The 13,843-nt window shown below is 40.9% G+C and overlaps 1 protein-coding gene across 1 annotated transcript; it reads right to left on the bottom strand.

The window, feature by feature from the left end:
• Positions 1–214: 214 nt before the first annotated feature.
• MEIKIN (meiotic kinetochore factor) lies at positions 215–13,223 on the bottom strand. The gene is made up of 13 exons (XM_026858487.1): positions 13,194–13,223; positions 12,215–12,423; positions 11,915–11,990; positions 10,911–10,971; positions 10,085–10,228; positions 9,544–9,663; positions 9,261–9,300; positions 7,973–8,034; positions 7,118–7,212; positions 6,612–6,791; positions 6,185–6,256; positions 4,997–5,120; positions 215–3,643 (listed from the first exon to the last, which is right to left on the bottom strand). Exons 1-13 carry the CDS (start codon positions 13,221–13,223, stop codon positions 3,597–3,599), a joined length of 1,260 nt encoding a protein of 419 aa, XP_026714288.1. The 3' UTR covers positions 215–3,596.
• Between the last annotated feature and the right edge of the window lie 620 nt (positions 13,224–13,843).

The following is a 13,843-nucleotide window of genomic DNA, read 5'->3' as shown; positions in this document are numbered from 1 at the left end:
CACCAGAAATAGCACAGAGCTCGGATTCACTCCAAAACCCACACGGAAAGTGAACGGCGTGTATTTGCATGCAGAGGAAGCCACCATGACAAATAAAAAACATCCATCTACAAAATAGTATTTAGGACATAATATCCAGCAAGTGAATCCAGAACAAATATATAAGGAAAAAAAAAAAGTGTGATAGATCTTACAAAAGCAAAACAACCTGGGGATTTCTGCAAAACTCTTTATTAATAAGCATTTAAATGAAATGGAAACGCTGGATACAGTTAACAGCCTCCTGCCATGTCTCACTGTTCGGGTACAACACTACTAGAAAGTTTAATTAAGGACTGACAAAACTGACTCATCAACTTTCTCTAGAAAATGGAATTAAACAGCATATGACGTAAGATTAAATTAAGCAGATTCTTTTTAAAAGGCATAGTTTAGTGCATGTGTAACGTATCCATACGACTCCTCACAATCAGCCATCTGTAGGAACTTTTTCATCTACTAGAATTTGGAAGATAACAGAAACCAAAAAATTAATGGTTAGATGCACCCTTTTCCCCTTTTTCTGTATGGAAGATACACCTGCCCGCCGCAGATTTACAGGTCACCAATCTTTACATCCTTTCACCATGTGAAAGCCTCAGCTTCAAGATGGCCACGTAAATGAAGTCTCAAATACAAAAAGTCCTCAGGCAACACTACGAAATAATGGAATTTCAGCCAGGATATACAACTCGGCTTTCAGCAGGTTCACAGTTACAGTTTAGCTAATCTCAGGTGCGGTACAATTCAAGCTGTCCCTTTAAAATTCAAGAGTCCCTTTAAAAGTAAATATTAACCTGTTCCAAAAGTCCTAAATTAATAGCAAGTGATTTCGATAAGCTTGACTGACATACCTTAATCGAGGGAGCGGAGGAAGGACAGTAAGGAAAAGAGGGATAAGTAAGTTTAATTGTCCATTTTCCTGTAAAAAAAATCTCCCTGCAGGTAAATCTTTGTACCTACACAAAGAACATAAATTTCAACTAGTGGTGTGTCCCTTCAGTACACGCTGCCTTGGGCCCCAAACCTCAAGATTACGAACCAAACCAGAACTGTATGCACGTAGGGTCGTTCCCCTCCAACAGCAAGTCCACGTACCCCTTCTAGTGCAAGAAGAAAACATCTTTCACTGTCTCCATGCGCTTTCAGTCCCAGAAGTACACCTCAGATAACAGAAATAACAAAACAGCCTTGATGAAAAACCTCTTCTAGATTTATGTCTCATACATCTGCTACCCATGCACAGTTCCTGGTGCTCAAGTGTTATCAGAGCTCCTGCGTGGACTGACTCAGTGCAAGCGATTCCATTCAAGCCATTAAGACTTCATCATGTCTGGGATGTGACAGAGCAGCCCTGTTGACACTGAACAGATTTCTCTCCTGAATCACTGCACAAATAAGCTCTTCTGAACCGCCCATTCACTGGCTGTGACCCATAACCTTTACCCACTGATATGGAAGAGCCAGTTTCCACTTTGAATGAAACTTTATGCAGTCATTCTTCAGTTTAAAACCAAAACAGGGGAAAATGCCTTCCCTTTGACAAAAGCAGAACAAGAGTAGATATTGTTGCGGCCTCAAAATGAATAAAATTTCCTTCCCTGAGGCAGAGAGCTAGCCTAGTAATTAATTACACTTTCTCTAAGAGTCAGACAAAAGACGAAAATAAGAAGAAGCACTTTCGTAACTGAAGGGAAGGACAAGGAGATTGGGGTTCATATTCCTGTCCTCCTATATAGCCTCATCACATCAACAAAAGCAGAACTCAGTAATATTCAGGCTGCTACAGCCATCTCCAGAGTTTCATGCTGTATTTTCTTCTCCAGTTAGTTTGTCACTGTTAGTCTGTTTCTTTCACAGGAACTACAAAATGCTTTGGAACAAAATAAGTAAATTTTTCCTAGGACTCTCTTACGATAAACACTTCTTTTATTCTGGCCCATCCTTTACTTGAACAATCATCTTAATCACAACTGACTACATACATAACTTGCAATTTTGCTTAAAGCTACATAAAGGAGTTCACCTCTATCTCCCAGGGGCTCTAGATTCTTGCATAATTACCAGTGGCTTAGTCTTTGCAAGAACAAGGATATTGATAATTAGAACCATACCGGAGAGAACTCCAAGGAGTTATTGGCAGAACTCATTCTACTCATGCTTAAAAGGAAAAATAACTTAATGGCATAATTTCTAACCTTGAGCCATACAGTATGTTTATACAATACTTGTTCATAGACTAATCTAGCAGCATTTATTTGCACTTCCTTCTACCCCCGAGCAATGGGAAAAGGCTCAGGGTCTGAACTTCCACAGGTAATTTTCAAATGCATTTAAACTAATTAAAGTTGCAGATTTTATACATCTCCTTGACACGGTCTTTTTGGAAATACAGAACTATTTTCCAGAGCATAAATATTCTGGGTAAAACCACTGAGAAACAAACTCAGACTTCAAGAGGTTTGGAAAGCCATACTATCATTTTAAAACATTGAAAAACTTCCTTTATGTCTACAAAATGAGTAAGGGGTGTCGTAGTGAGAACACTGTAGAGATCCAAATTATTTCAGCCTGCAGTGAATTCAAGTGGAGAAAAAATGTGCTCATCAGTGTTTCCTGAGGCATTCAGCACACCGCTGAAGACGACATTTATGGATTAACGATCCACAAGTGGAACTGGAAGAACTGGGAATCTAACCTATGTGCCATGTAGTTTGAGCAGTACCCTCAAAATCCAGAACACCAATATCCAGCTCTTGAGAAAGCTGAGCTCTAAAAGCCTCTTTTCCACCCTTGTATTCATGTAGGGCACCTACCTCCTCTGCAGAAGTGTGAAGGCACTGGAAGAAACAACGAGATAGGTGATATTACAAACACCCGAGATGCCAGCGGTTGGGCAGTGGATGTGCCAGGATGGGGATGGTGCTGATCACAAAAAGCTCGCCTGCAGTGATGGGGAAGGCAACCTATGTTCATGTTTAGAAGTCAATTGACAGCAGAGCACACACAGTTCTGCACCTCCAAAGTTCTGCAGATCTAAGCATTCAGGGAGTTTAATGGTAGCATGCTACTGACTTCGGAGTCGCGGAGCGTACAGGAACATTTTACAGACCCATTTCCAGGACGTGCAGTTACCTCTGTAAACAGTTAACACTTCTTTACTCAAGTAGAGGTCACAACTTTAGATGCAAATGCTACTAGAGAAATCTAGAAATCTTGGCAGAACAAGATCCCAAAATAATCCCATTAATGCAATCTAGTCTGCTGTTCTTGAGTCACACTTTTTTAAACTCTAAACAAACTGAAGAATCATCTTTATGGAATCCTTACAGAACAATGCATAGAATAAGAACTAGTTGCTTGTACAAAATAATTTAATATTAACTACGTGAATGAAGTATTTACAAGCTTACTGCAAAGCATTAAACTACATTTCAAACAGTGTATATGCCAAAACAATACAGTCATTAATTACAGGTTAGTAGTTCTGTTTCACCTCCCTGCCACAGCAGCGAGACAGTTACTTCTTCTGTTGACCCTGCTGAAACCCAGAAATCTCATCTGTGTTTACAGTAGATCCAATTTTTGGTACTCGTAATAATATCTGTGGAAAAAAAGCGGTAAGTTAAATACTCTCAGTAAAGTGGCACATTCTCAAGTGTAAGAGAGCTCACAGATCTGCCCAGCTGTCGGGATGCCCAATAGATACCTATGCTGTCACTTGTTCGGAGGAATCTGAATCTTGTAGGTCAAGTGGCAGCGAGAAGAGAGCAACAGTTTTGAGTGTATGTACATTCCTAATGAAAAAGCATCACCTGAAAGATTCCTTCAGCAGATATGAAAACACCCCTCATAAAAACCCCCATCACTGTCTCCAGACAGTCTAATTCCCAGTTCCCTGGGACTTTCTCTAGAAAAGCAGGAACAAACCCAAACTTTTGCTCTGACACCACCACTTGCTGATTTCTGAGATCCACTTGCCTACCAAGTACAACCTACATTCTGTACCGCCACAATTCTCCCAGGCACATAACTTAACATCCTTGTTCTCTGATCTGCACAGAAGCACCAGATGACTGTCATGAATTAATACATACACACACTTAAACCACTTCCCTGCATTCTAGATGCTGTGTGTAACTCAGTCTGTAATAAAGTAGGAGAGTATTTGGACTTCAGAGCCTGCAATTCCATTGAAAATTTGTGTATATTCAGTATTATTGAAAGCTATTATACTCATGCAGTATCTCTGTATTAAAACAGTGTAAGTGACAAATTTTAACTGGCAGAAAACTTGCAAACGTCTGTGAAGAACTACGTTAAATAGGAAGACATATGCCATCCAGTGTCACGCTGAGAAACTGCAAGAGATCGGAAAGGGAGAGGATTTTACTTCTGTGGTAGTGATGAGATAGTTTTGTACACAGTTCCCATTTTTGTTTAACAAAAATCTAGGAAGTGAAGAAACCTTTCTCTATGTTAAGGGTCTCAGGAGATAAGAACAGAAACCTTTAGAGAGAAATTGATAATCTTTAGAGAAAAAACATACCCTATTGCTCGAACTACTGTCAGGGGGAAAAACAACTGGAAGCTAAAGAGCTGAGTTTAGCTGAGCAAGATATAAACCCCACCACTGGCTGAAAGCTGAAATCAGCCATATTTACCCTAGAAATAAGGCACAGGATAATAATTTACTAAAGAAGTTGGTATCTCTTCCCGCGAGTCTCCATACCAGCAGTGAAGCTCCACATGGTGTTTAGGAGTAACTTGACAAGGTGCAGATACTCCCAGGGTTACCCAGTAGCACCTTCCGGCCTTAATGATCTAGTAGCACCTTTTACTCTTTAGACTTGTGATTCTTCCAAATATCCAGACTTAAGGAAAAAAAACCCCAACCTTTAAACACTCAACTACCCAGTTACCATCTGCACAGTGAACCAATCCTATATTCTCTTACCTTCAGGCACTTCTTTGGGAGGCTGGAACACTTTTGTGTTAACTGGAATTTTGGGAAGCCTGGAAGGCCTCTGGCGTGGTGAAGTTCTGACAATGGAGCAGATTTCTTGTCTGTCGCACAGGGGCTGAAAAGATTAACGACATTTCATTCACACAACTATTTCCATCGAAGAAATACTCTCCTAGCTTTCTTCCAGAGAAATTAGAGATGACATGCAGATTTCAAGGGTTGTCATTGGAAAACATTTAAGACTACTTGTGTACATTTAATATGCTATCAGAAAGGGTGACAGAAAGCTTCAAAGCATAACATTCTCTTCAGCTGAATACCATAAGGCTCAAATACATAGTACATTATATACTAGCACACCAAAACTGAGCACTATACAACTAGAACCATAAAAATATTCTTTTCTTCTGGGCTTTGAGGAATTTCTTTTTCTAAGATGCAGGAACAATTTCTTCTGATTTTACATACGGAGCTGTGGTATTCAGGAATAGGTCTTCCCCAGATGAGGCTTTGCACACTGGTGGCAAGCTAAGCTACAGCTCCATCAAAATACAAAACCAGTTACATCATTCAAATAGGCAAACACTTGTTCTAGATGTTCTATCGCTTCAAAAATACGATTTAGGACTTCAGTGATTCCTGTCTTCAGCCTCCAACAAGACCCCAATGTTCTCTATTTCTTAATCTAGTATCCAGAAACTCAAGTAGGCTTGCAACAACACTAGGAAAGTGTTTTCCTGCCAAATAATCTGGTGCAAAACAAATAGTCTATTTTAAGTTTCCCTTTTTCTAAAAGATTTTACAGTTTGCTGATTTGGTTGGGAGCTATGGCATCAAAGTGAGGTCGTTTCCATTCCTGCAGAGAGACGCAGCAGTACTGTCTACATTGACTGACAAAAGAATTCAAACTGGCATTTCAATGTCAAGTTTGTTTGTATCGAAGGGATAATGCAATAAAGGCTCCTAGATGCTGGTTTTACCTTAGAAAATATTATAAAAACACAAAACAGATATCTAGCTTGTTATTGTAGTTTTTCACTTGTCCAGCTAGAAGAATTTAACCCGTAGTTTGTTGTGCAGTTCATATTGTAGTGTAAGTATAGCCAGAATTGGACTGTGCCATGAAGAACCATTTGTTTGGTTTTAATCATGAAAAAAAATAGCAGGATAGACACTCACATCCACCTCTGCAGGCCGAGCATAACCAGGATTCCTTTGGGCTTTATTTTCCTCCACGATGGAACTAATTTGCTAAACAAAACCAGAGAAGAATTCAGTATCATTTTCAAATTCTTTGCTGTTTATTACTAGCCCTACAGTATTCCCCTAGTACACAATACTATTTATAACAACTCCATTTAGAATTGCTAACAGTTCTTTGCGTTTAAGTACTGAATTCCTCTCATCCACTGTTTTTTGGTCTTACGCTCTCCAAAATTAAGTTTACTGCAGCACAGAACACACACATTTCACGTCCCCTTCACAACAGGGGGACAAAGCACTTCCTACCACTTCCCGTATTTAATTGTGACTTTTTTCATGATTCAATAACTGGCACTTCGATTTTACACCTTCACTAATCCACAGGGCATGAGGGGGCACTTACCACCACAGTATCAGTCTGTCTGGACAGCAGTACTTTTGCTGTCAGCACCCGCAGTTTGGCCGAAGCCCTTCCTGGGGCACCATGCTGACTGGAAGACGACGTGCCACCTTCTAACGTAGTTGTATTATTTTCTTTTTTCTTACGCTTCAGCCTTTTGGGGTTAGGAGTTCGCTTGTCAGCCTAAAGGGCGAGACAATTACATGTTGTGTTATAAAGTGAATCTCTCTAGTGTGTAAGCACTAACAAAGAGTCCCACTGTCATACTCGAGCTCGACACAACTGCTTGGGTACCACTGACAGATTCAGTCTGAAAATGTGGAGCTTAGTGGGCACCCGTGGCTGTTACTGCTACCCCGAGGGAGAGACCAGCTACATTTCACTCTGCCACTGTCTGCAGGCACCCTTTCACGGGAACTGCTATGCTTCTAGGTGGAATCCTCCACCTACTCAAGGAAAGAGCAAGTCATTTATGTTACAACCTGCCTGATTTATTAAGGATCTTTCACCTTTCTTTCCAGTCCTAACGGTGAAGAACAGCGCATACCACTTTCGGGGTCTGGAGTTCTCTCTCTTGAAGCTCTAATTTTACAGACTTTTTTTCCTGTGATAAATTTCCAACAAATTAATTAACTTTGAGACAAAGAGCAACTCTCCAACCCATGTCTTACAGGATGGTTTTCAAAGAGGGATCATTCCAAAGCCACCCATGTGAACACACTTCCTCCCCTCAGTACAATCTCCCTCTCCCCACCTACAGGGCTGCTTTACTCCTCTCCCTTCGCTTGAGGAAACAAGGTTGCTTATTAATCCTGCGTTCACCCGGCTATTTACTGCTAGACACACACACTGTGGGAGCAGAGGAACTGCATAATCACAGCAAGCTTTGCCAGTGGCAGCTCCTGCTGCTATTAGTCCAAATTAAGGAGGGGAAAATGATGTGGTACCTGGGCCCCAGCCAGAATTGCATCAATCACAGTTCAGAACTGTAGTTACATGAGAGACTCCTCACAGTGTTTGTGAAGCTGATATGAAAGAAGTTCAAGTAAGGAGCATGACACTAACAGTTCTGTTCCTGCATAAGTTAAATAAGAAAGGCTAATTTTCACTGATCGTCACCGGTGATTAGGTGGAAAAACGCAGGGTTTGGCGTTTTTTTGTTCTTCTCCTAACATGTTAATTAGAACCAAGTCTTATTTACAGGGAAGATTTTCAATTCACACTTTTCCTTCTAGACACAGCTGAGCTTCGCCTGTGCCAGGGGGACAAATGACCCAGTGGAAGCCTGGTTCTGGTATTTTGCCATCATTTAAGTCTGGGTCAAATATTCTGTTGTCTCACAGTGGCTTCAGGTCACAGGTTACCTGCCAGAGTAGTTGAAACACTTAATGCTGAAAAACTGTAATTGCTACTTGGTGGTCTCTTTCTAGGAGAGGAGGAAAAAAAGAAGTGAACAACCATTCTGAATTAATATTAATGTTCAAAAAACAATGTATGAGGAAATAATAGGAAAAAACAGAGTGAAAAGGGATAAAGCTTATTTTTAAAAATATTGTTACTCAGTTACTTCATCACACTTTACAGTTATTTGATAGTTTATCATCAAGTCACATCACTTAGTCTGAAGATAGTTGCAATTTAAGATCCACCATTCACTCAGGTACTCAGCACTGAAGCACAGTAGGGCAGAACGTATTGAAGTAGGATGCAGGGGAAACAGGTTCACAAGAAAATTCAGATTGAGTTGTGTAAAGATCTGTAACACTGTATAAATGAGTTATGAATGGAAATATTTGCATGTAAGCCTGGAAACAGCAGCACAAGGGTAAAAAGGAATGATACTGTTCCTAGAAAAACACTCGGGTTACTCAAATTTTTATGTCAGGACCTGAAGGTGGGACTGTGACAAGGCCAAGTATAGAAGACCCTTCCCTGTGCTAAAACCACACCACAGATGTCTTGTCAACAGAAAACGTGGCGTCCTAACAACAGGAGGGTGGCAACAGGGTCCCAGCATATCACACGCCCTACTCCGCTTCCTGCTAGACACCTTTTCCAGATGAGACAAACCTGGCAGTGGGCAGCAACCTGGCCCAAGGATTACAAAGGCTCAAGTCAGCAAGATTCTGAAGCAAAAGAGTGCCCCGTGTAAGCTGATGATTCCTAAAGAACATAAAAGAACTGCCCAAAACCTGATTCTGTCCTGGACAAGCACAGAATGCCAGAGACTTTACGAGGACTTGACAGCAGGTACCCTTCACACTCTGTACTGCACAGGCAGCCCTGCCCAGAGCACCCGGGCACACAGGTCTTGCTGCCTGTGACAAAGAAATCTGACAGAGTAAGTGCAATTGGGTAAAAGCCACTTGTTTAGGGATTCTGTAAAGAAGTGTCACCTTCCCCTACCATAAAATCCTCTGAGTTTGCTTCTACTATTTCCCTACAGCTGCAAGGCCAAACCAAAAGTCTATAAGGCAAACTCGTACCTGACTTAACACACCCAATTTCAAAGTGAGGACATAGGTGGCTAAAACTCAACAGAAGTGTTTGCAGGATCAGAGGCTTATTCATACTGCACTTTCTTTTAAACATCTTTCAAAAGAAGAAAACCGGAACATTAAAGTGCATCAAAGTGTCTGCTTTGCAGATTACCTTTGAATGTGTTGGTCTTGTAAATTCCCCAGTGCAGGTTCTAAAAAACATAAAAGCTAAGCTTTAAAAAAAAAAAAAGCTAAGCAGACCAGACAATGTTTTAGTGCACACTAAATTATAAAGCAAAATATTAGAAGCAAATACAAACCACTAACAGGGAGCTGTTGCTCATTATGCAGACAAGCCATGAATGAAATGATTATCGCATATTTTATACAGGTTCCTTGCACTAGAGTGCAATTTGTTTATGTATATATTCTGAAGTATTGTAGAAAATGATTACCTAATATTGCTGAAAGATTTGAGATCTGTGGTATCTTATCTATGGACACTGCTTTGCTGGAGTCCAGGAGAGTAGAGTTCTTGCACATCACAGAGTCCTCAGCGTAAAAATTACTTCTTCCTGGACATAAAACTGCAAGCTGCTTACGCTGGAATTCATTGTGTTATTAAATTTGTGAGCAAACACAATCACGTTTGCAAGACAGGAACTTTAATGCAAACTGAAAGCATTGCCTTGGCTCAAACAGCCACAGAAAAATTTGGGAGGAATGAGACTCAAGCAGATTTGCTGGTCATCCTCCAAAACCAGCTTATGTCAACAGTGAAGGCTTGAAGTTTACAGCATGATCCAAAGTACACCAGGGCCTGATTCACGCTGGACTGGAGGACCAGATACACAGATCCCCTGCTAAGCACAGGCTGACTCCCAGCAAAGATCTGACCTGGTGAGTCACACCAAGAGAGGCCACCAGGCCTTCTATTGTAGATGGTTCCCCCACATTTTCTACATCAAATAAAGCCCAAAAAAACAGAAGTCTCACCTGGACCATCATCTCTGAATGTTTCAGGGGATGAGCAACTGTTCAGGCTGTCACTAGTACCTGTGTTATAATCTGCAGTTGAACCTACATCTAAACACTCTAGCAGAAAGGTTGAAACACCCGTGGGAAGAGTCATTCCTGCACCTAGAGGAAGAGACAAAAAAGGTGTCTACCAAAAAAAAAAAAAAAAAGTATTGTCTTGTACAAACCATTAGAATTTCCTGATCTAAGCTTCATTCCTGAGATGAGCTAAATACTGTCAAGTCAGTATCTTATACCAATCATAATACATTCAAAGAAAAAAAAAAGGGGCATCCTTAAGCCCAATTTACACTAACATAAGCTAACAGAAGACACCTTCCTTGCCCAAGGTTTACTAGAAATACCTGAAGAATTTAGCCTCTGACAAGGTAATTCTTAGGCAGGTTTGTTTTCAATAGGACAAACTACTTAAGCACAAGCATTTAAAAATGAAGGTTTGAGTAAACTGAAGAATTCAACCCAACAACTTCTCTCAATGCCAAAACCAAGATCATGCGGTTTCCAACAGGCTGGGCTCAAGACTGTCTCAGGTCTTGTAGGTCTCCTACCCTGTTTGTGCTGCCTGCGAGCCACTCCCGTGAACCACGTGCTGGAATACGGCAGAAGTCCAGCCAGTGGCCTCAAAACCTTTATTTTCTAACATCACACACTCAGAACCAGTACAGGAACAGCACACCCGTGCTTTTATAGAAATATAATTAAAATTATATAATGAATTTTACATTTCATTTTATACAGATGTAAAAATATATTTACTAATATAATGTATTGCCATTATACTCACTTGAAGTCACTTCAGTATTTTTCAAACTTTCTTTACTTTCAAAGTTGATTATCAGGGATTCCTAAAATTAAATGACCAATGCAAACAACCTGAGAAAACTGGATGTCAATAAAGAAGCAATTAAATGTATTCCTACATTAACAGAAGCTCAGAAACTTGCTGTGTGGTACTTCACAGTTTAAGCTTGCTATTCACAGTGTAATTTGTACCAGGGTTTTTCATATATCATTAACAAATCTACAATCTGCTTTACAGTTCTAAAATTCGTAATGAACACCCCAATTGTTTGATCCTACAATCTTTGCTGGATGAGGCTTCCAGTGAAGGCATACTGACACCAACTGAAGTTATGCATAAGAGAGCAGGGGAGTAATGAATTTCCCTGGGGTTTTTTTGTTGGTTTTTTTTTTTTTTAGAAGCTTAATTCTTGCTGCTCACTTTCAGAAGCCTAGACCAGCTCCATAAACAACAATTTTGTGTACATAGCATATTCTATGAAACTAAGCATTTTCAGGAAATTAAAATAATTGGTGAACTCTAAGAGCTAGCATTTTAAAGAAAACATACTTTTACACCAGTATCACTTGAGCCCTTTGCTGTAGCTGATTTCAGTTCAGACACACCTGGTGAAGGATTTCCCTGCCACAGCAGTATTCACACACTTAGGCTCATTCACCTCAAAATACTTTGTTCCAGTTTTATAGACACGAAGAAGAACGCAACAGTGACTCGCCAAAGGTCTCTGTGTGAACTAACAGTGAGCAATTCTCTGGAATCACACTCTAATGAGATATCTTCCACACAACACAACTGTTACAGCCTTTCCTCATTAAGGATAATTTGTATTGATGTTTTCCCGTGCTACCAATACCACTGAAAAATGTGTGCGCGCACACAACTCGCTGAAAATTCCTCTTGATTAGGAAAAGAATTTAACCTATGACATTTCTTTGATTTATCCCCCACAAATTACCAGTAGGTAAAGAGTGAGACTGCATTCTCACCTTCAGCAGTTCAGTGCTTTCTTCTACTTTCACTTTTTTTTCCAAGTCTGTTGTTTCTTGGGCATTCACTTGATGACTGCCATGAAGAACAGAGCTAAACTCAATACACAGAGCTACAGTTTGAGACGAAGGCAACAAAAACTACAAAATGTCTTTATGAGGTGCCAACAAATACTCTGACAAACATCAGTTTACTGAGAATTCAGACTGCGTATCTCCAAGAGACATCTCATGCAGGCAAACCGATATAAAGGATTAGCAAGTGTTAATAACGGGGTATCTGAATGAGTTCTAACAGACCTTTGGTAGCGTGAATAGCTCACTTTGGTGACTTCAACATTTTCTTTAATATTTGGTAGTGTTTTCACTGCAACCTTTCTCTTGAGGCCTAGAGAAGAGTAAGTATTTAGTTCAGTAATTTTAGTTTTAATATTAGAATTCAAATGATTATTTCCAATAGGGCACCTTTCGCTGTCACCCCTCTTCCATGCCCATAACAATTTTTGACCCTATTATCACAAACTATGTAAACTCTATATTTGCTTTATTATTTTTACCCAAACTCTTTTTCAGCAGTCTAACAACAAGACCAAAAAAAAAAAACCAAAAAACCCCAGACTTCACAAAACACTTCTGGAGTTTCAGAAACCTGTTGATTAAAAGAAAAAAAAAACCAAACCAACACCTTGAAGTGGCTTTACTCTGCCTAGGCTCAAAGCAGTCTGAGTCTAAATCAGTTTTAAATGGAGTTTATTAGGAGTATCATAAAAATTTCTACATAAACTGGTCCTCACTGTATATAATCCCAAAGGCCGTGATAACACATTTACTTAGGAACCAGCAAATTTCAGAGATATATTTTCTTATCCTAAAATCAACTTTATAAGTTGATCAGCTTGTGTTCTACTTTCAGTAGCCAGGAGCTAGACACAGCTAAACTTTCCACAGTTACACTTCTATGACAGCACATTGTTCATCCATCCTCACACTAAGAAATGGCTCTGAAGGACTGCGTCCCCCCAACCCTGTGCAGAGCCCTTCAGCTGAAACGCCCTGAGAGCTCAGGACAGGACAAAGCATGAGCAGGACTCGTCCCAGGACTCATCCCTTTTCCCTCCTTCTTTTGAGCATGTTTAAGCATGAGAAGCAAACAGACCTCAAGGCTGCTAGTTGCACCCAGCTGAGTACTAAAACCTCGGCGAGAGCATAAGCCAGCAGAGCAGGATCAAGGCAGAAACTAACATTCGTTGTATCCCATAACCATAATTTAAAGTCTTACCTTTACACTACCAAGACATCCCACACCCATCTTCCCCATTTACTCAGGCAAGTTATTAACGTCAGCCTTTACTTGAACGCCATTCCTTCCCCTCAGTGTTTTCTTAAGATCTCCAATTCTTGAGATCTGCTAAACTGCGTTCAGCCAGGCTGCTCCTTTTGAGGAGCTTCATGCAATTTTTTAAAGTATCCTCTCAAAGGTGGGCAAAAGTTTTGCCACACCGCTTCCGAAGGAAACTACTGGAGGGGGAAGGTGCCTTACAAAAGGGAAAAACCTCTTTTTATGACAAACTAACAGCTAAACCAGAGGAAAGGGTCCTGTTTCCAGACCAGCTGCCTGCTTTCACCAGGCCGTAAGGGACACGGGTAACAACAAACCACTTCCCAACCTCGCACAGGACCAGCTCGGCTGGAACAAAGGCTGCGAAACCCAAGGCCACAGGCCGAAGCCACACGCCATTTAACAGGCCGCTGTTACCAACATCCTTCCCCGGAGGGTGACTTCACCCGCCCGGCGTCCTTCCCCGCTCCTCAAATTCCCAAGAAAACACAAGTTTGGGCCTAAACACCGCACAGGGCCTGCTCCCCCCCCCCGCCCCCCGGGCCTGGCCCAGCCGCCTCCCCGCTGGGGCGCCTCGGCCTCCCGCCCCC

Source organism: Athene cunicularia (genome assembly GCF_003259725.1).
Source record: "Athene cunicularia isolate RWA chromosome 13 unlocalized genomic scaffold, athCun1 chr13_part1, whole genome shotgun sequence".
NCBI classification, from domain to species: Eukaryota; Metazoa; Chordata; class Aves; order Strigiformes; family Strigidae; genus Athene; species Athene cunicularia.
The sequence above is the reverse complement of the archived record's forward strand: the minus strand, read 5'-3'. Positions and strand labels throughout refer to the sequence as shown.

Coding starts and splice junctions, on each gene's coding strand:
- MEIKIN (XM_026858487.1), bottom strand. CDS start 13,223: ATGGGTGTGGGATGTCTTGGTAGTGTAAAG. Junction 11,991..12,214: donor AGCTATTCACGCTACCAAAG/GTCTGTTAGAAC, acceptor TCTTCATGGCAG/TCATCAAGTGAATGCCCAAG. Junction 3,644..4,996: donor TCCCAAAGAAGTGCCTGAAG/GTAAGAGAATAT, acceptor TTTTTTCCACAG/ATATTATTACGAGTACCAAA.